At 46.6% G+C, this 26180-nt stretch overlaps 2 protein-coding genes across 5 annotated transcripts in view; one reads left to right on the forward strand and one right to left on the reverse strand.

The window, feature by feature from the left end:
* Tfb1m (transcription factor B1, mitochondrial) overlaps positions 1-10876 on the forward strand; it is a 44054-nt gene extending 33178 nt beyond the window's left edge. For both annotated transcript variants that reach the window (XM_076858104.2, XM_077109622.1), the window contains exons 6-7: positions 8764-8891; positions 10502-10876. In XM_076858104.2, the coding sequence (XP_076714219.1) occupies positions 8764-8891; positions 10502-10745 (372 nt within the window). In that variant the 3' untranslated portion in view covers positions 10746-10876. The remainder of the gene's footprint in view (positions 1-8763; positions 8892-10501) is intronic.
* Tiam2 (TIAM Rac1 associated GEF 2) overlaps positions 10840-26180 on the reverse strand; it is a 103185-nt gene continuing 87844 nt past the window's right edge. For 2 of the 3 annotated variants that reach the window (XM_076858096.2, XM_076858095.2), the window contains 12 exons: positions 24616-24795; positions 22119-22187; positions 21472-21597; positions 20580-20688; positions 18891-19070; positions 17225-17343; positions 16245-16353; positions 15671-15729; positions 15019-15124; positions 13623-13710; positions 13133-13287; positions 10840-12026 (listed from right to left, as the gene is read on the reverse strand). In XM_076858096.2, coding sequence (XP_076714211.2) covers positions 11392-12026; positions 13133-13287; positions 13623-13710; positions 15019-15124; positions 15671-15729; positions 16245-16353; positions 17225-17343; positions 18891-19070; positions 20580-20688; positions 21472-21597; positions 22119-22187; positions 24616-24795 — 1935 coding nt within the window. In that variant the 3' untranslated portion in view covers positions 10840-11391. Of the gene's footprint in view, positions 12027-13132; positions 13288-13622; positions 13711-15018; positions 15125-15670; positions 15730-16244; positions 16354-17224; positions 17344-18890; positions 19071-20579; positions 20689-21471; positions 21598-22118; positions 22188-23281; positions 23334-24615; positions 24796-26180 lie in introns of those variants that run through there. The other variant, XM_076858097.2, reaches the window with a different exon arrangement.

Consider the following 26180-nt stretch of genomic DNA (forward strand, 5'->3'; position numbering starts at 1 on the left):
TCTTTTAATATTATGTGGTAGTCACATAGTTATAATTTATTTTGGAATTTTTGTCTGTGTTGGAAAAACAGTTTATTATTTTATGTCCTCAGAAATTAAAGTATTTAATGGAGTATTTTTAGCTGGATTGTGCTTTGCAGATGGTAGTTGAGACTGCCATATTATCTGCTGCTTATTGTCAGAAACAAAGATTCACAAAACTGCTAACTTTCAGAATGACACTCAGAAGAAAGTTTAAAAAAAAATTTAATAAAAGAAAAAAAACAGCAACAGCTGTTGGCTGCAGTCTGATCAGGTGTGTTTGTTTTCTGCAGTGCCTCATTTTCTTTAATTCCCTCCCCTAAGAAAGGCTACAGGAGTGTCTGTAAGTTAGAGACTTGGGAAAGTTTTGTGATGAAACATATCAAGTAAAACCATGGAAGAGTTGAGGCTCTGAACTGTGAATGTCTAAATCAACATATTTTACTGCTATCCTTTTGCATTCTTAGTAATTTCAATTCTACAAGGTAGAAATTTATAGCCATTATAAGAAAGAAGATATTTTTTATGTTAGACATAAAAATAACAAACAACAGGCCGGGTTGTAGCTCAGTGGTAGAATCCTGGCCTCACATGCATGAGGCACTGAGTTCGATCCCTGGCAACAAATAAAAATAAGCAAATAAAATAAAGGTATTGTTCCATCAACAACTAAAAAAATATTTTTAAAAATAAGTAAAAAATAACAAGACACATTTTCAGTATCTAGATTTTTCCAGATTTTTTGTTTGTTTTTGTTTTAATCTTTTCTCAAATGGGCATTTGGCAAGATACTCCTTTCCTCTCAGAAATCTAGTGACTGTGGATTTGGCTTCTAGCCACAGTGTTGTTTTAATATGTAGACTTTCTTATTTTGTTTCCTGGAAATGTGTGAACAGTTCTGAGTGTGAGCACCGGGTGAAGGGGGGCTGATTACCAGCACTAACGGTCACGGCACTGCTGTTCCTGCCGTGGCAGGAGAGCCCCACCAGGCCCCCCGGAGCCCTGGGCTGACTGTCACTGATGGCAAGCCCCGGGCTGGCCTCCCAGCCTGAGCCAGAGGAGGACGCTCCAGCGTGGAGGCGTGTGTGGAAACATGAGGCAGCGGTACTGGGGTCTGCTGCTGACGTGGACACGAAGTGGAATTCGATCTTTAAGTCCAGAGGCTTCTCTAGGTAAATCTTTTGGCCCCGTAAGTCTCTGGCCTGACCCTCTCCCTTGATTCCCAAGTCGCACTTCCATCTGCCGATCCACTTCACTGATAGACACTGCAGACCTCTTGTGGCACAAAACTGAACTACCGGTCTCCAACCCTGCTCGGTCTGCCATCTCCCTGCATCTGTTAATGCTACATCCTTCCTCCACTCGGCAAGCCCCACGTCTTGAAGTCATCCTTGATTTCATATGCAGCATCTACTCAGTAGTCATTCAGTCAACAAACTGTTTTGTTTCTAATTTAAAATTCAAGAGTCCTTCTGCCTCTGGTCCCCTTTATCACTCTACTGTGGCTTAGGACTGGGCCCCTCTGCAAAAAGTTAGGTGTGATGGCACACACCCGTCATCCCAGCAGCTCAGGAGACTGAGGCAGGAGGATCACAAATTGAGGCCAGCCTGGACAACTTAGCAGGCCCTGTCTCAAAACCAAAGGAGCTGGGGCTATAGCTCAGTGGTGGATCCTCTGTGTTCAGTCACCAGTACCAGGGGCCAGGGAGCTCCACTCAGGACCCCTGCACTGTAAAGCTCCCAGGGCAAGGCCTCCTGTCTGTCCTGTCTATCGCCAGGTCTCCTACGCCAGGAGCAGGGCCTCGAATCAAGTAGGGGTTTGAAAAAATTCAGGAGCTGCTTTGAATTATCAGTAATTAGACTGTGGGTTACTCTTGAATGATTTAAAATATAATTTTATCCTTTCTGAAGAAGATTAGAATTTTAAGTAATTTTGCAAGTCTTTATTTTGCTTTGGCTGATAATAATACCTGTCTTTTATGAACTACTACCTAGATCCTGGGTGCTGTTTAAGACACTCTAGTATTTAGTTCTCAGACAAACCTTTGAGGTAAAAGGAATCTGTATTTCACAGATAAGAAAACCAGTATACAGAGAAGTAATTGACAGAGGCCCCAAAATGATAAGTTGCAGGAATGAGATTGAGGCCCAGAATAGTGTGAGCAGAGCACTGCCCATCTCCTTTGAGGACAGCACATGTCCAGCTCTCATTTGCTGACCATTTCTTTCTAGGGCAGTCTTTGCAGGTCATGGAGATACATTAACTCTGAAATCGCTTCACATAAAATGCTTGTTCTCACCCGTGAGTCAGGCAGTCCATCTGTTTGCTTCTTTACAATGTTTTCATTTCTGTTTCTATTTAAAAAAAATTGTATGCAATCCCCGTAATGTGTTGCCTAGTGATGCTAACCTGGGTCTTCAGACTGGCTTTTCTTTTTGAAAGCATCAGTCATTATCTGAGCACTTTATGAAAATAATGCTACGCCTCTGTGCAGAACCTAACAGTTTATTTTCATTTCCCTTTCACCACCTATCGCCTGATCCCAGTAGCAGCCTGTGAGAGGGTGACAAGGGTGTTATCTCTCAGAAGAGAAGCCTAAGGGTCCCCGAGGAAAAGAGAGACATTTGGCTGCCATTTCTTCTAATGAGGACTTTGAATGCCACTAGAAACTGGAAGAGTTAGCTCTGGTGGGTCTGGTGGTTATGCAAGCACTTTGATGAGGTATGGAGAGTGTGTTTAAGAGGCCCAGGTTGGAGGCAAGGACTCTGGGAGCTCTTGTAGTGGAAGAAAGGACATGGAAGTCAGTGGCAGTAGAACTACTGAACAGGTTGCTCATAAGCTCAGGAAATACAGTTGAGTATGCATGATACAGTCAAGGTCATCTTCGGCCTGTTGAAACACATGTCATCATCTTTGTTTCCAGGCTATATGACATTCTACATTTTTGAAACAAAATTATCGAAGGGCCATTCTCAGCTATGGAGGGGCTGGGGACGGGCTGGCAATAGGCTGGCTTTGGGGATGTCCCTGGGCTGCCAGAGCTTGGTGAATGGAATTGACCGTGACTCTTTCCCCAGAGGCAGTATTGGTCCACTAGGGGCAGCTGAGGTGTCCTGGGTCGGCGGCCCTCTGTCCCACATGCTCATCTTCTAGGCCTGGGGTTCCCCTTGATCTGGGATGGCACCCCCTTGTGTGTTTTTCCAGTTCTGCCCACTTAATTCTCAGGAAAAGTTGGGTTCTACATTTTTAAAAAATAGCATTTCTTCTTCTTAGCTTTCTATGCAATGTTGAAAATAATTCAAAGATAAGCTACTTACCTATTCTAGTCTCACAAATTTAATGTAATTGATTTGATCTTGAAATGATGGTTTTCTTCTGACCAATCTTAGGAAATAAACAGCATCGGCTCTGAACATATCAGTCTGCCATTTTCTTCCATCTTTATGGCCATTTTAGTTTTAAAATAATGTTATAGACTGATCTGAAAACTTCACTAACTTTTAAAATTGGTAGTTTGTGGCTTCACTGTCAGTAGTGAGGACTTTGCTGTAAATGAAGAGGAATGTACCTCGGCGTGTTGGTGTTGATTCCTTGAGGTCGTCCTGCTGCTGTGGATTTTCCTAGCAGAGCAGGTGTGTGCATCTGTCTACAGCTGCATTTTCGTTTGCTCTGTTATTTGTCATTTTTACATTTGTGACTCGTTTTTCTGTCTTCCTGAGGAAGAATCTTGAGAATTCATGTTCTATGTCTTCATTACCTCATGTTAGAATATTGTCCATGCATTTTATGGTGAAGCTGCATAGTCTCAAAATGGCGTGGATATGCATTTTTTGTGCTCTTCCCATAGCATATTTCCTTTGAACATTATTTGAGGAGCTGGTTGTTTCTAACCATCCTCATCGGGTATCTGAGACTGGGCTGAGGTGCCCGTCCATGCTGGTACCGCTGCTCCCTGGCCTCTTCCTCCCCCCACTTCCGACTGCCCCCTTAGGGCCTGCTGTCTTCTCCCCAGCATCTCAGCCCTGACCCCACTGCAGGGTCTTCAGGTGAGTTCATGTGGACTTTGGATTTTACCAAATTCGAGAATTAATTATTCTGAATCATTTCTCTTATTTTTTATAACTCTGGGAATACCAAAGGAGGCAATGAGCTCCCTCCCCACCAGAATTCTATGAGTTCAGCCAGTGAGATAAATATGTAAAAGATGGGATCCAATTTACCTTAAAACACACAAAACAAACCAAAAAGAAAAAAGGAAAGAAAACCCAGAATGTTTTACATGTTAGAAATAGGAAGAGCAGGGGACAGCATTAACCCATGTGAAAGTCTGGGGGTGTAGCTCAGTGGGGAGCACTTGCCTAGCATGTGTAAGGTGTGGAGTTCAACCCAGCATTGCAAAAAAAAAAAAATATATGGAAAACATGTGAAGAAGAAAAGCTTCAACAGAAGAGGAGTTGGTCTGGCTGCCTGTAGCACACCCCTGAGAGAACTCGGTGCGCAGCCCTAGGGGTACACAGGGCCATTACAGCTGTCAGCTCCAGTGCCCTTGCTCTGATTCCACAGCAGTGTGTAACCGTAATAACCACAGAGCTTGCAGTTATGGGGAGTTTGACAGGAAGGATGTACTGGCTAGGCACCTCGAGGTGGTCTGTTAGCGTTTTTGGTTCATTTTGAATTCATATATTGACATCCATATTGTCAATACTAATGTTAATAGCAGCAGCATTTCTTAATCTTTTGTGAGTTTATTCACATTGAAACCATCTTCAAGGACTGATCAGTCCTGAGGTGCTGGAGTTTTTCTGGATCTGCAGAGCTGGGGCCAGACCTAGGTGCTTGTCCACTGTGTCCTGCAGGGAGCCCCAAGGGGAGACAAGCAGTTCCTGCCGTACCTGCTGACCACAGTGGGAGCACATGCCAGGACAGCTAACTCAGGGCCTCCAGTGCCTTGGTCACCAAGGTCAGGCCTATGAGAAAAGTCTTGGCTTTAGGAAGGTGTTTCCACATGGCCATCCAGGAACTCCAGGGTAAATAGAACTGAAATTCTAGACTCGTTAGTTTTTATTCTTCTCTGCATTCTTTAGGATGAAGTGTTCATCTCCATGAATTTTCACATCTCTTGGACAGAGGCGCTGATATGTTACTAGGACTGCAGGGATAAGTTACATACATTTACATACAGAATTCACACTCTAGAAGTTTCCACCGTCCTCCCCCTAGGCAATTCTTGATGTTGTCATTGTGGTCTAACCTACTGCCCTTCTCCAGGCCTGGTCCTTCCCAGCCTCTCATGCTCTGAGAGGAAATACTATGTTACTGTTGAAATCTGTTCTTTTTAATGGTTGCAAAGATCTATAGGAGGAAAAAAAGTGTGGGGTGGTCTACAGAAATTAATCTTGTTACAGTAACACAAATTATAAACTTAAAGAAAGCTGTTCCGATACTGACAGTCAATCTTTGTTGAATATGTTGGTTTGAAATACCTGGACTGCTATTAAAGTTTTAAGGTTTTATAATTGAAATTCTGTCCTTACTTTGGGTTTGGGACAAGGACCATAGGGAGTGTTGAATGGAGGCCCTTTTCCAGACAGTGGACTGTGTGTGTTCATGCGGCGTAATTGAGCTCTTGGGCACGTCATCATCAGGAGTCAGAATGCACATTATCCCTTATATATCACTGATTAGGGATCTGAGTTGTAATATCCAAGATTTGAGGTTTAACAGCTTCTTGACCCTTGTCCCTCTTGAATGCAAAGTAGCTGCTCTGAGCTGATAACCAATCATGCCTTAGGTACGCTGGCCCGGAAAAGAGGCATGTGCTTCAGGCTGTTATGGCCATGGCTGCTGACACTGAGAAACTGCCTGGTACAGCGTTGGCATTGTGATGGTTAGAGAGGCAAATAGAGAAATCCATTATAAGTCCCTTAGATTTGAAATGTTACTAGGTCATTTTGTTTTGCAGAGAGACTGTGGAAAGAAGTTGGCCACAGTAAGCTAGAATATGTTAAGTGCATCTAGTGCCTTTATTGTGATTTCATTTTTATAGAACTCAAGGAAGAAAAAATAATGGTGTAATTTTAAATAAGCATTCAATTATAAGTAAAAAGCATTTTTGTATCTGTTACCATAGTTACACAGCAGCCTTCCTGTGTTTGTGGAGAAAATGGCCTCTGTCATACGGATTATTCCAACAAGTCTCTTTGGGAAAGGGATAGAGAAGAGGGTGTATAGGAGAGGTCCTCCCACACTAGAAGCAGCAGGCATTACTGACCACGTTATTTTTGCCTCTGAGTTTTATAGAGGCCCCCACTAAGTAGTGCTGCATTTGAAAGTGGAGGTTTTCTTTTAGCTGCAATATAAATGTTAGCTAACCTCACTGAGTGTCAGAATTGTATTCAAACTTTGGAAATCTGCTGCCATTTACATGGGTGCTGCTATATTTCTGCAGGATCTTAAAATATTTAAGTAAAGCAAACACTAGACGTTTCCTGTATTTGCAAACACCAACTGTGTCTCAAAAGAATGAAATTAGTCAAATAACGGATGAAACCGAATTTTTAATTCAAAGAAGCCAGAAGTGACAGTTTCTGTGCAGGAAGGAACGGGAGGGAGCATGCTCCAACCCCAGATCTGCGCCTTTGCTCCTAGAGTCTTAGAATCAGGCAAACTTATCCTGAGTTTTAATTCTTTGATAGTTTGGGGTTGGGTAGGGGTTAAATATTATCTTAGGCTATATTTTGCTGAAAGATGTTTTTCTCTGGAGACCAGCAGGTTGTTGGATCATTCCTGGTGAATGCACAGCTGCTGGAATCGACTGTGTAATTTGAGAGAATTGGATGGATGGGTTTGGGGAAATGAGTCATAAAGGTTGGCAGAATGAGAGATAGGGATGGGGTGCCAGGGAGCTCAGATGGTGACAGGAAAGGAGGAGTGGTGGTCACAGAATGACAAGGCAGGAGAAATCTAGAGAATATCATAGAACCTTCTCAGATATCCCCAATTAACAAGAAAGGTGAGGACAGGCATTTCAGAGTATGTGGAATCCAGTGTTTAACATGTAGTTTGCATGGGGTTCCTTGGGCTGATCCTCCCACTGCGCCCCATTTGTTGACCGTCCCTTTCCTTCCACAGAAGTGCTCGAAGAGGGAGCCATCTTCTCTGCTGACGGCAGCATTCTTCTCCCTTGAGCCCCTAACTCACCTTCTCAGTCTCTCTCCCCTCTGACTGCCATGCTCAGTGTTTTTTCTTCAAGTCTAAGGAAAGTGCTGGCCTTCTAGAGCCCTACAGAAGTACTTGTTGCTAACTTAACCTGGTGAAGCAAAGCAGAGAGCACAATTAGAAAAACCTGGAAAATTTAGGAACATTTAGCGTTGTATTTAGCCATTACTCATAACTAGTGACCACCATGAAATCTTCACTAAAATGGTCTGAAGCTGGCAGACATCTGGGGAAGGCATTTTTGGTGTGTAAAGCCTCTCTGTTGGTGGTTCTCAGGAGGCAGTGGCCCTAGAAGGCTGGGCTGTCCTTAGACCTGAAGAAAACATGCTGAGCACGTCTTAGCATGTTCATTTTGTTTTCTTGTCCACCATGTATCACATCAGATATCCCAAATTAAGAAGAAAGGTGAGGACAGGTATTTCAGAGTTTGTGGAGTCCAGTGTTTAACATGTACTTTGCATGGTGTATCACACCATAGGCCATGATGTTTCCTCCACCCTGAAGCCAAAGCAGAACAGCACTTGCGCCGTGTTCCAGCCTTTTTCTAGGGAGACTCTCAGGAGAAAATGCCCTCTGAGGGGTTCAGAAAACAGCAGCACAGCTCACACTGCCCACACTGCTCTCTCTCGGCTTTCGGAGGGCCTGCGGGTGCTCAGAGTGCAGTTTCAATTCCTGGAGCCAGGTCCCGTGGTGGGCTGCGGAGAGACTTCCCATTTCTAGGGTCACAGTCTCTGTCAGGCTGTGCACCTCGAGAGCTGTTTCGATTTCATTTCCCTTTGTCTCTGCTTTCAGTGTTTTTCCTTTGTTGTGTTTAATGTATCCCCGGGGCCACTGAGCCCATTTTTGGACTAAGGCTGGGTATAAATCTCTTAAAAGATATGCCTGAAAAGTTTTATTTTCTGATAATTAAAGAATCTCAACAGCTGGGAGCAGCCTAAACAATCTCAGTGACATTTTTTGGAAGTTTCCATTTTCAGTTTCAGTCCTGGGGCATGTAAAGTTCCCACCAGAAAGTTAGGTGGCTGTGCAGACTGTGTGCCTGAATTCTGTCCACCTGATTAATCATGTCCATACCCATAGTAGATGGTGTCCTGACTGTTTCCCTCTCCAGGAGTTTGGTGCTAATAGTCTTTGGGGACCATCTGCCTTCACTGTTTTGAGGCTCTGACTTATAGTGAGAACTGCTGCTGTAGCTTATTTTTTATTCATTCAAAGCCAACTAAAATATCCTAATGGTAGCTGTTATTTGCCTGTCTTTAATGATGATTGGAATGGACTGTAAAGGCTAAGTGGTCATCAGGCACAGATCTAGGGGATGTATTATGGAATAGATGGAGCCAACTGGGACTTGAGTCCTCTCAAATGGAACACAGCTTCTTATGTGGCCAGAGAAGAGGAGTGTGGAAAGGTGTGTCTGTGAAACGGTGTTTTCAGCCTCCCACACTCGGGGATTTAAAGATGAATTGCTCAGTTGTGCTTTGCCACACGTGCCACACAGTGACACATGCTTGTTTACTATCAAGGTGGACGTGGGAGTGGTGCACTTCACGCCCCTGATACGGCCCAAGATAGAGCAGCCATTCAAGCTGGTGGAGAAGGTCGTTCAGAGTGCATTTCAGTTCCGGAGGAAGTACTGCCACCACGGCCTGGGGTAAGCGTGCCCCTCCTCTCTGGCCTTAAAATCCCTAAAGTTCCATGACTCCTTCTCTGTCATTTGCTGTCATTGTCATCCTGCGATGAGCAAAACGTGGCTGCCTTGGTTTGCCTCAGAGGCCACTCGCAGGCCTGGCACGGTTGCAGGCCTGATGCTGACCCAGTCCCGGGGAGGTGATGGGTTCTAGGGTGGCCAGAGACAGACCATGGCTTTACCACGCTTTTTGTACCACGTTGCCATCTCCCTTCTTGAAGGACACATGACAACTAGGAAGCAGATGTAACTTCTGAGCAGCCAAAACGAAGTGACAGGCTCCTTCCCGTAAGCACACTTGGCCCTGCTCTGCTCGCTACTCCACACAGGAAACAGACACTGGGCCCTAGTTCAGAGCCCGCATACCTCAGTGGACCTGCAGTGACCACAATGATATCCTGTATCCTGAGGATCACTTATAGTCTAAGAAGACCGAGAAATGTATTTTATAGATTTCCATCTAATGGGCAGCATTTAGCTGTTGAAAGGGACTCGGCTTTAGAGGCACACATTTCTCACTTCCAGGACCTCCTGGCATAGCTCTCTCTGGTCATGTGAAATGACTTCAGGCTCTGCTAGGCAGAATTCCACAAAACCTCTTTTCTGGTGGCAATTTTAACTATTGGCCTGCTGTTTGCTGATCCAGGTGGAACTCACAGCTGTACCTGACCACCCTGATTCATAGCCAGGAAGCATCACAAAGTATATCCTGTTTTTTAGAAATCCTTGAGTTGGTCTGAACTTCAAGCTGGCCCTACCGTCACCAAGGCAACCCCCAGCTAAGTGACAGGCCCCGTTCATTTCTGCACACAGTCCTGTCTATGGGTGTGGACAAATATTGTGATCCGCTTTGGTGTGTTGGTGTCCTTCAGTCACACCACATCACACAGTGGTCCCAGATGTTAGAGCATCATCAGACCCTCCTGCCATGAAGCTGGACTTTGAGGTCACCTCACCTGAAAGTGTGGGGGCCTGCAGCTCCTGTTGAGGCCACTAAGCCTTCACTAACCTCAACACCTCCCAAGCCATTCGGGTGAGCTCTGTGGACTGAGGTCTGAGAGAAGAAAACAAGGCCAGGCACACCTCTTCCCAGTGTCCCAAGCAGTTGTTTGATTCTTTTAAAATAATGACTTCATTTGGTTAAATGCAATTTAAAGTACTCTGAAATGCTGTAAAGATGCTTCAAAAATATCTTAAAGAGGGGAAGTGCTGTTTTCCCATCAACTGTGTTCTAGCTTTACAAAACAGTCACTCTTGGGGGTGAAGGAAATTCAAATTATAGAGAATCAAAACTGAATCGTTGGTACCTAGGAATACAGAAGATTTTCATCAAAATTTGAGGCAAATCAGAACATACTTCTCCAAGATGCAGCTGAACAGATATGATGTATAGCAAGCTAGCTTTGGAAACTTTTTTATTTTGGATACACCTGCTTTCCAAAGCAGGGTGCATCTACCTCTGCTCTGTCATTCCCTCGAGGTGGCAATTGCCAGGAACCCTGTCATTTTTAAGAGTAGGAGATGTGATGATTCCCAGAATTTAAGTAAAATCCTGCTTTTTCCCCTTCCCCCAGAATGCTGTTCCCTGCAGCTCAACGCCTGGAGAGCACAGGAAGGTTGTTGCAGTTGGCAGACGTGGACCCCACTCTTCGTCCCACCCAGCTCTCGGTTTTGCACTTTAAGAACCTCTGTGACATATACAGAAAAATGTGTGACGAAGACCCACAGCTCTTTGCTTATAATTTCCGAGAAGAACTCAAGCAAAGTAGAAGCAAAAATCAGACAAAAGATAGTGACAGGGAGAGCTGTGGACTCTAGGAGGCTCGCAGCCAACAGGTGGGCTTCTCAGTCCTTGTCCGTCTTCACAGAACGACAGTAAAATACCAGTGGTCAGATGACATGTTCCTTTTACTGTACAACTTGGTAAAGAAAATAAATATCAAGATACAGTACCAGCTTTCTTTTAATATATACTGCATAGATATGACATGTTTAGTATAAACAGCATCTATTACAACCTTACAAAAAATGAAGTCTCTGCACATTGTGCCCCTAAACCACATTAAAATAACTTAAATTTGCTTTAAATAAAGCAAAAACTAACAGCTCAAAGAAAATGCCCAGAAGCTTCTGGGGGAAAAAAGGACCCCTTTAAAGCTATTAATCACAACTTCCCCAACCTTACTTTTTCCACATAACTTAAAATAAAATTTCATTCTAATTACTTTAAGGATTCTAAATCATTTTGATACCTGCTCAAAAAGGGATATAAACTAATTTACAGATTCTGACCAGTTTAATCTGGTTTTCTGGTCCACAATAAATTAAAATAACTTAAATCTTTACAATGTTTTTGTGGGAAAATATATACTGCACAAAACCCAGTAATGGTCTTTCTGCAGTTTCCACTTCACCAATTTTAAAAGTCAAGGATCAGTGTCATCCGCGTCTGGATCGAGCTGCACTATGATTTTCCATGACTCTCTGTTTCGTAAAAGCACTCCTCGTTGACAACCGAAGTTAAGCTCTGGACACTGAATTCCCGCTCTAGAACTGAATTTAGATCAATGTTGGCGTTTTCGGGTTGACTATCAAGGGACTGGTGACGAGTCTGCGCCTTGAGCAGAGTCCCTCTGTCCCTCTTGGTGCTGTTTGCTTTTCGTTTAATGGGGCAGAAGTGGGCCCGGACCAGCTTGGGCTGCTCCCCTCCCTTCTGGCCCTCGTCAGCCCTGCTGCCTGGCTGTTGGTCAGCTGGGAGTGGGTCAGGGTCCTCAGAGATTCTTAGTCTTTGGAACCGAATTTCGATGTCCTTGGTAGGGCTACCCTGGTTCAGTGTCGGGTGGCAGTCCTCATCTTCGTCGCTCAGAATATCGCTCTCTTTGATGAGACTGTCTGGAAACTCTGCTGGGCCAACGTGGGGGTCCCTCCCGGGAGCCGCGCTCTTGCAGTCCTGCCTGCTCTCAGCCACAGGGCAGCCACTGCTCTGGGTGCCGCTGCTCAAGCTGCACTCATCCGAGTCCAGAGAGTGGCCCTTGCTGGACTCACTGGGCCAGTCACTGCTGGCAGAGGTCCTGAGGACTTTCAAAGACCTGGACGAGGCTGCAACGAGAAAAGAACATTGCTCTCCCTTTGTGACCCAAGGAGATTACATAGTGGGCAGTTTCTGATTCGTAAAGTATGAGATTTAACATCTTAATTATGTAAGATTTTATTCTATCATTTGAAATCTATTACCTGGTATTTTAGACAGAAATATGTAAATACTGCAAGCATAGAAATTTTTTATTTATGTTCATTTGAAATTGTAAGTTCAGGGAAGTAAGCATTTTTTGATTATTATTTTATATAAATAATGAAGCTCTAGTAAACTACCTATAGAGCCTAGAACTCTTGTTTTGCCCACAAGTAAATTGAAAGTTAATCACTAATAAAATCTAGGTTCCGTTCTTTGTAATCTGATAATCAAGATTATACCATCTTTCTCTGCATATCTTCTTGTTTATTTTCCTTGCTCAATTAAAAGCAGAAATATATTCTTTATCTTTCATAAGAACGCTGTCTGGAATTTCTAAGCAACTTTCAGAGAGTCTGCATTCTGCATGTTGAGCCCTGTGTGTGTTTCATTCTGTTCTCTTGGGTTGATGGGGAAAGGAACTTGCAGTTGAAGTGTTTCCAGACATTAGCTGCATATTATTTTTTGGTGGCCAGGGTTTATTTTGACATTAAACACATAATCTGAAGAGGTCAAACTATAGCTGAAAAAGATGTTTTTAGTTTTACAAACTGTGGTAACAAGAACAAAAGGTGAAACAGCAAGACAGAAGGTTCTGAAGACCAATGCTAAAATTTTGCAAACAAAGTTGAAGAGCAGAACCTAGAGTGATCACCTGCTGGCTTATTAACTGGGTAGAATAAAAGATTAGGTTTCTTGATCTTAATTGTTAAGCACTAGGCCTAGATGCCTGGTGCCGTTGTGAACCTGGGGATGCACAGTGAGCAGAACAGATGGTGAATCAGGACCTGGGAGAGTGGACTTTGGGCTGGAGGCGGATGCCTTCCTCAGAGGCTGGCTGGAGCAGGAGCTAGGGTGGGTCCCTTGGAAACGAAGCTTCCCCTGAGCACGGACAGTGTTCCCCAGAGATGGGTGACAAGAGCACACCCCATCCCACCACGTCGTGGATAAACAGAGCTGGCCAAGTGCTCACCTAATTTGGCTGAAACTGGAACACGGTTCTTCAGTGGGACCAGGCGATCCTTGCACGCCTTCTCCAGAGGTAGCTCACACTTGATGTGGCGCCTGAAGTTTTCCCGCAGAATAGAGCGGATCACCTTCACGATGCTGGTTTTGCTCTCGCTGTCACTGTGGGAGTGAGGGTAAGCAATGGTCTACAGGGTCCTCTGCCTTTACCCTGGCCCTCGATGCTCCTCTGGGCACTGCCTTTGCCAGCCATGCCCTCCAGCATCCGGGCTTAGCCATCTTCTCTGCCTGGCTGTCCCCACTTACAAAAGAAGGCGAGAGGCAGTCTCCCTGAGGGTTAGGTGTGTATACTTGATCAATGTATCCCTCCACTGGGCCTTCAGTGGCTGTTTTTTGGGGGTGGATGTGAGCCAAAACTCAGATGGGCACTAAAACTCGGCTTTCTAGGGGTCAGTTCTGTCATTTTCACTGGTTTAAATTTTTGGAAGTCAGAATACCTGCAACACAGCTGAAAGATGGTTTCTGGCCGTCCTTCTATTTCTGACTTTGTATGGATCAGCTCCCATAAGGAATTATTTTCTGTCCCTGCGTAAAAAGAAATGGAAACAAGAGTCTATGACTTTGCCATGTGCCACGATTGAGAACCCTTGTGAAGCTTAACACTCAAGATTAAAAAGTCAAACAGTCCCAGTGCTGACTCATGGTTTTCTTCCTGGCTCGGGCTGTGTGTGATTTTGATATGCTTATTGCTTACAGTTTGTATTTCCTGCTGAAGTTTTCCAGCTATCTGTCTGATCCTGCCTTTCCAGTGCTCCAGGAAAAAATGTTTTAACATGTGTCCTCCTCTTGCCTGCTCTTTGGCCTTTCGAAGAAAGTGCTCGGGCCCTTGAGGGAACAGTCCCGTCCTGGGGAAACCTAGTGCCTCTGACAGACTAGAGAACCAGCATATCACTGCACACCCCAGCCTGTCGCCCTCTGTCACCTGACTCACTGCCAGCAATTCATGGTTATTCCGGAAGGGTCTGTGACCATTTTCCAGAGCCAAAGACTTTTTAAATTTTAGGGTATCAAGAATGTTAGGCTAAAGCCAGGCACAATGGCGCACACCTATAATCCCAGCAGTTTGGGAGGCTGAGGCAGGAGGATTGTGAGTTCAGTGCCAGCCTCGGTAACAGTGAGGTGCTAAGCAACTCAGTAGGACCCTGTCTCTAAATAAAGCACAAAATAGGGCTGGGGATGTGGCTCAGTGGTTGAGTGCCCCTGAGTTCAATCCCCAGTACCCACCCCCCCAAAAAAAAGAATGCTAGGCTAAAAAGAGAAACACTGAAAACTTGATTATGAAAATAAAGTGATGAAAGGGGCCATCTGTCAGAGGAAACCATCCGTTGGCAAAGGTTTGTCAATAAATAGCAAAACAACCTCTTGTCCTTGTTTTCCTTCCCTATAAAACAAGACACACCACTGGGGTGCAGCTCAGTGGCAGGGTGCTTGCCTAGCCCGCCTAAGGCCTAGGGTTCAATCCCCAGTACCACGAAAAAGAAGGGAGGCAGAAGTGTACCCCCACGTGCTGATGGCCTGTCTGCCAGCCTGCGGTGCCACTGGGAAGTGGGGGACCTTTACAAGTGGGGCTCCGTGGGAGGAAGTCAGGGCACTGGACCTCAGTCCCCTCCCTCCTCCTGCTTCCTGCCTGCCACGAGGTGAGGCCTCCTCCCACCATGAGTGCTGTGCCCACGCCACCTAGAACAGATGCCTCTGAAATGAGCAAAAATGAGTCTGTCCTCCTGATGGCTGGCGCTCGGCTGCTTTTGTCACAGAAGCAGAGCGGACATGCCCCTGCCTGCTACTGCTTCCTTCCGCAGTTCACTGCCTGGCGCTGCACTGCACAACAGTTACCTGCCGAGTTCCCCAGCCTCACTTGAAGGGCCGATATGGGAATCAACCAGCGGAATTTGAACGGGTCCAAGTCAGCGGAGTTGTGCGCAGGCCGGGAATTCGAGGGCTGCAACAAAAAGCCCACAGGAAAGAGGGTTAAGGAGCTCTCCCGGGGAGCAGGTGTGCACAGTCCCTCTGTACAGACAGGCTGTGTGCCGCTGTCCCGGGTCCAGGACACGGAATCGGGAATGCATCTGGTTCTCCAAGACCTCACCCGTGGGGCCTGGGGTTCCAGGTCTCTAGGCCAGAGCCACAGCCAGCCCTGTGCACCTGCTGCTGAGGGCCGGGGACCACAGCTGAGTTCTAATTTAGGGGCCTGTGTTTTAAGTCAAGGTCAAAAGTCTTTTAAAACAAGCTACACGGACTCCAATGTGTGTGGAATAAACATGGGCCATTTTCAGGGATATAAAAGTTGATTTCTTACATAGGCCCCCACGTGAACAGACGTCTATAGGGAGACTCAGAAATGCCCTGAGTACCCGATTACATTAGTTCCCCTCGGAATAAGTACTAATCAGCCTGTGAGCTGCGGTGCTCAGCGAGCTTTCTAATTCAACATCGCAGGAGACAGCTGTGGAGAGGTAGCTTTAATTAAAAGTGATTCTTGTCTTACCAATTTCTTTTTCAGTTTACAGTTTTCTTTATAAACCAATATGACAGCTCTCTTAAAAACTAAAAGGAAAAGAGAAAGAAAAGTCATTATTTAACAGAGACTCTTTCAAGGTTAAACTAATGCTAAATGTTTTACTAGAACAAAGCACTTCAAGCTTGGGAGTCGCTAAGATCCCACTGTGATCCCAACACCAGGTGTGTTGGTCATCCTGCGTGGAGTGTTCTAAAGCAGGACCTGGCACTGCGAATCTTCCTGTTTAACTGAATGCTGAGGATACGGTGTGCATCTCAGTGGCGCTACACCCTCTACACTTGCTCTTCCGACTCTCAGAATTTAAGAGATTTTGAAGTGCAGCAAGCTTTAAGATAGCAGGTTTCAAAACAGCCTTGGGAGATCTGTGCCCATGACTCTTGTTCTGAGCCACACGGCACAAGGCGAGGCCCTTGGAAAGGGCCAAAGGTGGCTGTTCTCCCGACTCCTGGGAATCGGCATGTGGCTAGCTAGGTAGGGCTGGCCCAGTTCTCCTTACTCTCTGTCTCTTGAGAGTTGACATTCTTTCTAATGGAATACTAACCAAATACCGTAAGCTCAAGGTCCTTTCTGGCTTTTCCTAGAGACAAGAACGGATTCAGCCAGGAAACTGTAGAATGCATCAGAAGTTCCCCCATGGAAAGTTCTGTTACCTAGATTGTGAAGACAGGAAATAAAGAAGATGTGGAAACCCCCAGAGGTTTACATATATGTGGTCATTTGCTAAAAGACAAGTGCACCTATTTTTTATGGTCCCAATAACACAAGAGTATTAAATAGGTTTTATAATGTAAGCTAAGCATCAAACTGTGGATAGACAATATGAAGATGAAATATTTTGCTTCACTGCACACTGTGGATGTGAGAGGGGCCTCATGAGCTACCGTTTCCATAACGTTAGTTGCACTGGTGTTCATCTGAAGGGCCTGTGTCAATATCTAGTATATCTGCCACCTCTAATCCTAAACTGCATTAGACTTGATAATAAAAGAAGCACCAACATTGAAACTGACCATTATAAAAAAAATTAAATTCTGGTTCTTTTCTATTCTTGCCATTTTTTACTCAAACTATATTGCCTCTTGCATGCATATAAACATTAAAAGCACGGGGTTCTAAATTTAACAGGCACAAGAAAAGAATAATGTAGAAAATGTCAAATCCCACTTGGACTGGCTTAAGTAAGTAGGTAGCCACTAATAGTTGATGCTCAAAATGGAAGAATAAAAAAGGAGAAGCCCTTGATTCTCTCTGCAGGCTGCTCCCCTCTTTCCCTCATCCTTTCCTCCCAGCACAAGAATTGGGACTGGGAGATGTCATGCCCAGGGGTGGGGACATGAACCCAGTGAAGTTTACTTGTAGTCTTTGGTTCATTGTGAACATGTCATTAGGTTACATTTTGAGACCAGTGTAGTGAATTGCAGTTAAAAATTAAGTTTTCTCCCCCAGGAGAGTACTATCAGCGTAGCCTAAACCCCATCTACCCAGGCCTGGGGCCTCTCTTGAGTCCAGAGCCCAACAGACCTCCTTCTCTGGACCACTCTGGTCAGCTACCAGCTGGTCAAACACGGTCCCGTAGTCCTCATAGATCTTCTGCATCTCATTGATGTGGCTTGCTACCTTTTCCATTGCCTTCAGTGCCTCTGCAAAATATGAAATCATGTTTATCATGTCTGTTTGCTTTAAGTCTGTCCAACAACAGTGATGAAGGAGCTTCAGGGGAGAGCCATCCAGACTGGTTCCCACCACCACCAGCATTGCTCAGGTGTGGCTTCCCAGGGCCCCCTGTAATCTAGTCCTTTCCGTGAACAGCCAGATACCTTCTACCTCAAATTCTCTTGGTGATGACTAACAGCAGCGCTAACACGCAGCACTTCCCACTAGACATGCATCACGAGTGATGAATGTGAATCATCTCATCCCCACCATAAAATGATGGCTGTAACCAACCTCATCTTAAAGAAGAGAGAATTGAGATACAGAGTGCTTTGCCAGATTCTGGATAAAAACAAGGGGTGGGGTCAGAATTCAACCCAAGAGTGGCAGGCCTCAGGGCACCTGCTCCTGAAGGCAGCCTCTCCTCCAAGGCCACTTACTGGATTGGAATCCATGATTTTCAGTTAGCAGTTACAGATGTAAACTGTGTAAACACCTTGCTGCCAGAGCAGTGGTTTGTATTGATACATGGTGTTTAATACGTGGTATGAGGGCACATAAGGGACAAAATGATTCTGTCAAAGTCAAAAAGCAAAATTCCAAGTCACCTCAAAATAAGTATTTTAACACTTTGTTCTCCTCATTCAGCATTTTCATCCTCTGCCAGGAGGGAGGTTTGGAAGTTGTTAACAGACTTTTTAAAGGTCATTGTAATGCAAAACAAACTCTTTGTATGTATCTGAATACTAATCATAATTTGAATCTTTACTTGGAGAATTTAACTTTTATATAAAAAAATTCTGTCTGCACTACTTATGACCCATAGTATACTTGTCATGGATGAACAAGTTGAATTTACTCCTCTGGTGCTTATTTTTCACTACTGCTAACCTTTATTAACAAATCTGTTTCTCTCCCCAGAAATTTTATGAGCTGGCTTAACTTGACATCCTAGTTTTGACATGTGGAGAATAAATCACTATTCTCTCTCCTGTCCAAATGCAGCATCTCTCTAAGGGATCCTCTACTCTGAAATTGCAGGGCCCTGTGCTTTGTCCAGTAGTACCTCAAGCCAGTCATTTCAGAGGCTTCAGATGGTAACGCATCAGCCTGGACCTCAAAGCACAGTCTGCCACTGAGCACTCCGCCGCCAGCCCTGCTCTGCTCAGAGATGTCCACAAGGTGGCGCCTCCCCCAGCACGTAGGATCAGCAGCACCAGGGCAGCCACTGTCACAGCTCCCCAGTGGCAGGAGGAGGCCTAACTTGCTGTTCTGGCAGCCAGTTCACCAGCCAAGTGACTCAGGTAAGCTACCTGAGTCACTTTAAATCACCTTCTTTCAAAGATTCAGATCGAATCACCCCTCAGAATTGTTGGGAGCTTCTGCAGGAAACTGATTTTACCAAAGGACTCTGTATTCTAAAGGAATGGCCATACTGAGCTGTCGTCACATAGGAAAACCGAATGAGTCGCAGCCGTGACAGTGACTCAGAATGTGTCCCCTGCAGCTCATGCTGCCGTCCTCGCAGCCTCACCTGTCAGGTGGTAGTGCTCCTCGCTCTCGTGGTCGGTCAGGGACACGAGCTCCCGGAGCAGCAGAGGGTACTTGAGCACTCGCTGAACCGGCTTGATGAGGTAGGACTCCAGGGTGGAGGAGTGCTGCTTGGTGGGATTCCGCGCATCCAGAAAAGCCTTAAAGGCCTTATCGGTTTTGGCTGTAAGCAATGGGGAAAGACCCTTAGAAGAGCTTGGTGGGACCCATGACACTGTCTATCATTTGTCTTAACAAAGTTTTAGACCATCCACTTCTGTAGTCCTCGTGATGCGATCCTTAAATAAAGGTCCAAGCACGTCACTGCACCAGGCACCCAGTTATCAACCTGGGATCCAGCCTCAAAGCTCTAACGGTCCCCTGAGCAAAGGAAGCTTACTAGGGAGGCAGAGGAGTACAGGCCCACCCCAAGAGGGGCACCGAGTCTGAACGCGCCTGTCTGGCTCTAGGTGCACACTGAGGGTCGCTCTCACAGGCGCCCTGGAAAGTGAGTTTCAAACCGTTCATCAAGCCACAAGACTACTTCCAGATCCTCGGCCGTACCCCACGTGATTCAGATGGTAGCACAGCCAGAGTGTCTTCCACCGGCCTCGCTAGCACTGTTGTTCCCTCTTGTCTCCATCTCATGGTGCTATCTGAAAAAGCCCCACCATTTTTCCTTTGAAATAAGCCGATGAGCCCTGCAGCCTAACCCTCACAGCGCCACAGCGCCGGTGCACCGGCTTTGGCAGTGAGGACTGCCTTTCTCTTCAGTGTCAAGTGCCACGAAGTACACCCAGGAATCCGGGCGCCCGTGATATGAGTGCCAGTGGCCACACCAGCTGCCACTTTGCATTCCACCAGGTGGCCTCCTTGGCCAGCTGTTTGGAATGCAACCCATCCAAATGAGGATAGGCCCTTATTTGGGGTTATTTGACAAAGGCGAAATCTCAGCATCTAGAAGATGCAGTACCATTTTTCTACAGACCTTCAAAATAAGATGATATTTGTAGGAGGAAATGCCTGGAGTTCAGACCTCTGTTCAAAGTGACTGGACACAGTGGATTCTGGCCAGTTTTAGGAATTGTAAGTGTCCCAAGACTTCATCTGTTAGACTTGGGGCTTCTGAGGTACTGACAGCTCTACATTAAACTGAATGCAAAAGCTGTAGATGTGGTTATACAGTGTCAGGAGAAAGATCTCGGTGCCCCAGGACAGTGTGCAGAGAAGGGCCACCACTGGGAGAGTGAGTTCTTCCCAGTTCTACAAAGAGACTCCAGTAGTTCACACACATCTTGTGGGTTTGGTGGTAGTTTGTCATTGTTCCTCCAGCTAAAGAGGGTTGACACCAGAAAGTCCTGAGCACACATTTCTTTCTATCCCATCCAAGAGGTATGGTGGTAGGTTCCATAAGGCTGGGATGTGGTAAGAAAGGAATCCAGGAAATCCAACAGCAGAGGGCGACCACCTAGCAAAGCAGCCACTGTGTCTCGGGCACATCTGCTCAGTGCTGCCAGTACACTGAAATAAGTGAAAACTGTCCCTAGAACTTCTGACACTTTCAAGACTAAAAAAAGAACCAAATCCATTGAAATTGCACTTACCTCTGCTTGTTAAAATACAAATTTACTCTGCATCAAAACTAAAAATACAAAAGACCAAAACACATCTATAAAAGATATGCACTACTCACCACGCTCAAGAACCTTCTGTACTTTAATATGGTTAGCACAGAATCCGCTGTACAGTTTAAAGTGGTCGGCGTAATAGAGGAAAGAGCCTCCAAGAGAAAACAGCAGTTTCTAGAAGGGGAGGAAAAGTCAAATCAGACTCGCTTTGCTCCAGTGTGGGCTTCTGGCAGATGCAGGCCTGCTCCATAATGTCCTCCTTGGTACCAAAACACAAGTGCCTCAAAGTCCCCACTGACATAAGCCCAGGGCTGCTCTGCTCACTCTGGATGCACCCAGATTCCCCCACTGGGCCAACAGCTTGAGGTTCTGGCAGAGCCTTCTGACTTGGTGTGCCGTCAGAGGACAGGCAGCGGAGAGTGCTAAGAAACGCACCCGCCGAGGAGGGCCAAGAGGGTGCGGGGCTGGACAAGATCTGGAACTCGACTCTACTTCTGGACCCCTTTCCACGGCCTCTTGGCTTCTCGTCCCTGGGGGGTGTGGGGAGGTGGGGTTCATGTCATCCCTGGAGTTTCCTCTGACACCACAGAGGAGAAGGCTCCATCGGAGCATCTGAAACCTGTGCGGTCCAGCCAGGTTCCCAGGACCACAGAGAAGGGGAGGTTCAGGGCAGGTGTTCTTGCTTCAGAAGCAATACCCCCAGATACCTCCCGGAAAGCTAACAAAGGAGAAGGGTGTGGTCCAGGGCCAGGGGATGCTGCAGAGGTGGGGCTGCCCAGACTATTTGACTGGCAGAGCATTTACTTTAGGAGAAAAATCTTCTTTTACCACCTGCCAGGGAAACAGTGCAGCGAACGTGCAAAGTTCACCTGGACAAGGACACCAAGCCTTCTTGAAGAGAGATTTTTGCACCATTCCCACCTAATTTTGCTTTAAATCTAAGTCTAAAATACTCACTCTAAACTGTGAGGGGGTTTCCAGTACATCGAAGTCAGAGGAGGCTGAGATCCCATCCTCCAGTGTCTCCAGAAACACCTTCTGAAACTCCAGCATCTCTGGCAAGCTTCCAAAAAGCGACTCCATCTACGTGAAGGTTGGGGTTTGAAAAGAGTGTTAGCCAGGACAAGCTGGATGCCCCCTCGGGCCCACATGTCAATCACAAGGAAGGTCCCCAAGAAGCAGAAAGAGCAAATCTTTTCCAGAAGAGCATTTTCATAAGGGATTTCACTTAAATGTAGAGAAACATATAGCTCCAGCCCCTGTGATTCCATATTTCTAAGATAACTTTTTACACAGATGTAAAATTCTTGGTATTCAAATCAGGAAAGATGGAAGTTCACAGAAAAGAATGAATTTCTGTGGCTTAACATTGAAAGTGCATGTTCTGGAAAGTAATTTGGGAACATACGTCCTCCACTATAAAAAACAATGACCAGCCCTCTGCCCTTGCCGTGTTCATGCAGTAGAGGCCACACGTAGGACCTTCAGGAGACCCCACGCCCCGGTTACTCATTGGAATCACTACACAGAGTCTGTGTGAGATTGGTTCAAAGGGAGCAGGAATCTGCCTATCAGTACACAGAAGGAGCGAGTGCGTTATTTACCTCATCTTGGGTTAGAAAAGTCTCATTCTGAAGTGGCTCCAAGTATAATTCAAAGAGGCAGCTCAGATCCTGAAAGAAGAAAGTCTTCTTAACACCTAAATCTGAAATACCCCAGTGATTCCAGCAGCAGACAGTAGCTCAAAATGCTCCCATTAGGATGGTGAGGTGCGTCCTGCTGACACTCTGGGCACCCAGAGGGGTTGTTCTTGCTCAGCTAATGCAAAGCTTAATAACGCTCATCAGCTGGATTCCACAACCTTCCTCACAGCTTGATCTCCTATCTGTGTTGACAAAACATGCCCTCTCTCTAGGCCACTGCCATAGGACCCTTCCCTGCAGGGGAAGCAAGGTGTGGCTGGGGATTGCTGCCAGGGGGACCCCACTGGATATCTGGGTTCCTTCTCTGCACCAGGGCAAGGGGACAGCTCCAACACAGGACTGGAAGAACGAGATCGGGAGAGCTCTTCGATTTGGGGGTTGATACATTAGCAGAATTTTAAATTCCCATGATCAAATGCAAGAAAAGAATCCCCAGAGATTAGCAGTTAGAATGTTTAAAACGTGAGCTACATTTGTAAGCTCAGAACAGTTGGAGCTCACTGTATTTACAAACCCTCTAGATGAAGGGTTTTTTAATTTAATAATTTGAAGCTGAGACCAGGATATAATTAAGTGATAGAAAATATTTCTCTTTGGTTTTTCATTTATCCTGAAGAATTTTTAGTCCTAAAATACTAGACATAGTTGACTACTAAGTCAGCTTCAGTGGCTCCCTCATTTTATAAGGGAGAAATCTAAGAGCCAGAGAGCTTTCTCAAGCCCAAAGTGCCTCCTGGACCATCAGTCTGAGAACAAGACTAGGCCTGCGACACTAATGGTGCTTCACCATAAAAACATCCCTGGCTTTCCTCCCTTGCCAAATTGCACAGTGGCCTGAGAAGTGAGAAGGGAGCACACAGATGTTGATCGTTTCAGGGAGCATGCAGGAGTCCAGGTTAGGTTAAAGAATGACCACAAGGAAAATGACGTGTTAAATGTCAACAAAAATAGCAGTAGTGGGGTGTGTGTGTGAATCACAGGAGGCACCAGGTGCGGTTACTTTGTAGACAGTGGCAGGCACGGCAGTCACTGCTGTCCAGTCTAAGGCCACCCAGGGGACTTACTGCACAGAAAGAGCAGGTCACGCTGAGCTGGGGGTGGCAAAGAGCTGCAGCCTGAGGCCCTATGAAAACAAAGTGCAGGTTCTTGCAGAGAAAGGGGAGCCAGACCCTCCTGTCCTGACCCACAGCTCGCACGGTGGTCCTCTACTAGTTCACAGGGAGATGACCCGCCCAGAGCAGCAGGAGGTATCAGGGAGAAGAAAATAGTGACAAAAAGGGACCTGATCCTACTCTTTCTCTGCCCATCAAGGCTCCAGGACTCAGGATGTCAGAAGGACTCTGGAGCTCTCAGAGCTACCCAGAGAAAGGCCACCATGGATGCAAACAATTGCTTAGAAATCTGGCTGTCATTCCCTGGTGGTCCCCTGAGCTCCCCATGTTCACTGCAAGACCAGACAGAATGGAGAGCAGAACTAATCTCATCTAGCTTTTCTTTTCTCCCCTATAGACCAAAGGAAGGGGCTTGGGGGAGCTTTCCTGGTCTACCTGTAAGCAAGGCTTTTAAAGTCCAAGGGCACAGTAGAGATGTGACTGAGAGAATCTCAGCTGCACCTTGTGGAGAAGGAAGGGAAGAGCCACATGTGTGCCAGCACTCGGATCCTGGCCTCAGAACGCAGAGCTGGAGGCTCAGGAAGAGCACAGGGACCAAGTGAGTTGGAGAAGATGTCCTAGGACATGCAGCCAGATTCGGCAGAGCCAGGCCTGGGTTCTCAGCCACCAACCTGTGCCATCCTGTTCCAGTAACAGAGAAGTAAAGTGACCTGATAATAGGTCCCGAGTTTCAGCAAATACTTAAAGTGAGGAAATCTGCTTTCCCAGGCGCCAGTGTTCCCCTGGGGTAGGTGAGATAAGGAAATGAATTCTTTGGGTCCCCTAGACATTTGACATGATTCCCTCATCATGGAATGAGAATGTTCCCACATGATTCCCTTGCATTAGCCTTTGCTGCCCATGACCCCTGGGCTCTGGGGGCTTGCATCTGCAGTGGCTTCTGTACAGACTGCTGCCTGTGTCCTATCACCTAAAGTGATCTCTGCCCCGCCCTAAAGCAGTGCAGACTCCCTTCCCACAGATTGCAAATGACAAACTAGAACATCTGTTTCCATAGTGAGAGCTACCTTGGTAACAAAATGAGCCGAGAATCTAATTTTTTCTGAGTCTTCTCAGCTCTCCCACCCTCTCACCCTGCCCTCCTTTCCTGCAATGTTTCATGGCTTCGAGGAGCAGGTGTCTGTCTCATGAGTGGCAGGTGACCGGGGCAGAGGTGACGTGAGGCCACTGCTAACATAACAACTCGCCGTGACCAAAAAGGAGCGAGCGTCTGACACCTCCGTTACCTTCACGTAGGACTTCTCGGTGTCCAGCAGCTCCTGGATGACTTTTCGGAGGCGGTCTGCATCAGAGAGGTGGCGTGCCAGGGGCCTTGGAGGCGGGTCCTGACTCTCCCTGGGTCCCTCCATGCTGTTGGTCTGGGAGTCGGTAAAGTCCCTGCACAGCGCGGCAATCTGTTCAGCACTCTGAGAGGTGAGGAGAGGTGGGGAGTAGTTAATGCCCAGGATGCTGCTCCCCATTCCCACCAGCGCCAGCCAGCCATGCCAGCACTCAGGAATCGCGCACAGGGCTGCGTCAAGGGCACAGTTTCATCCATCCCAGACCACTCTACCACTTAAAAGTCCAGCGAGGGAAATGGCTCCTACCCTGTGTTTAATACTGACACAGGCTTCCCACTCATGACAGCCTTCAAACGCTTCTTTCCTACTGGAATCAGCCTCAAGGCCCAGGGCCCACCCTCTACAGCAAAGCTGACATTGCTCTAAAACCAAGGTGTGGTCCTTTCTGAAAAGCACACACAGGAGACGTCCCAGCTGGGCCCACCACATCCCTCAACAGTTGGCCTAACTAGCTTTCCAGGATGGTCAGGAATCACAGTTAAGTGCCACACAGTTTAGGATGGCTTGGATCCAGTCCACCTAGAGTTTGGCCTTCAAATCTGACCATTTAGCTGAGCCAACATGAGCCAAGTATGAATGGAAACGTCTCAAGCTGGTGCCTATCTATGTTGGGGATGGGGCGGAGACTGGGAGATGAGAGAGAAGGCCTTCTGAAAGGGACTGCAGAGCCCAGTAGGGACACGGGTGGAAGCAGGTGCCATAGTGACACCTGGTGAGAGTGAGAACAAGAGCAGAGGCCAGACCCGTGGGAAACCTTGGAGTATGGCCAAGTTGGGACTTGGCAGTGAGTAGCCATGGCCAGACCTAGCAAGAGAGGGTGCTCATCCAGGTAGTGGGGACAGAGTCACACAGGTTGAGTCAAAAAGGAACAGGAAGCCGGGCGCAGTGGCACATGCCTGTAATCCCAGTGGCACATGCCTGTAATCCCAGTGGCTTGGGAGATTGAGGCAGGAGGATCACGAGTACAAAGCCAGCCTCAGCAAGGTGCTAAGCAACTCAGGGATACCCTGTCTAAATAAAATATAAAATAGGGCTGGGGACATGGCTCAGTGGCCAAGTGCCCCTAAGTTCAATCCCCACTACCCAAAAAAAAAAGGAGGAGCAGGAATACCTGGGGAGAGCAAGGCCTTCAGTGCCAGTCCCTGTTAGGTCTGAGCAGTGCAGTGGCTTCTCACAGTGACACCTGCTGAGAGCCATAGCCAAGTAGGAATGACGCATGGCATTTTTGGTTGAAAGGTAATGCCAGCAAGCCATTGAGATGATATTGATTATGTTAAGATTTGCATTCAATTGGAGATTAGACCCCTGCTGTCCGCCTGGGCCTGCTACTTTGGAGCTCTCTCCCCGGAGAGTTCCCATTGGTTGGGGAAGTGCGGTAGGAGGGAATTCCTGTTGGGTAGTGTGTCCCGGGGGGAGGAGCCGAGTGGCGTGGCGTTCAGCATTTTTCCCGG

The sequence above is a fragment of the Callospermophilus lateralis genome, chromosome 6 (assembly GCF_048772815.1).
Source record: "Callospermophilus lateralis isolate mCalLat2 chromosome 6, mCalLat2.hap1, whole genome shotgun sequence".
Taxonomy (NCBI): Eukaryota; Metazoa; Chordata; class Mammalia; order Rodentia; family Sciuridae; genus Callospermophilus; species Callospermophilus lateralis.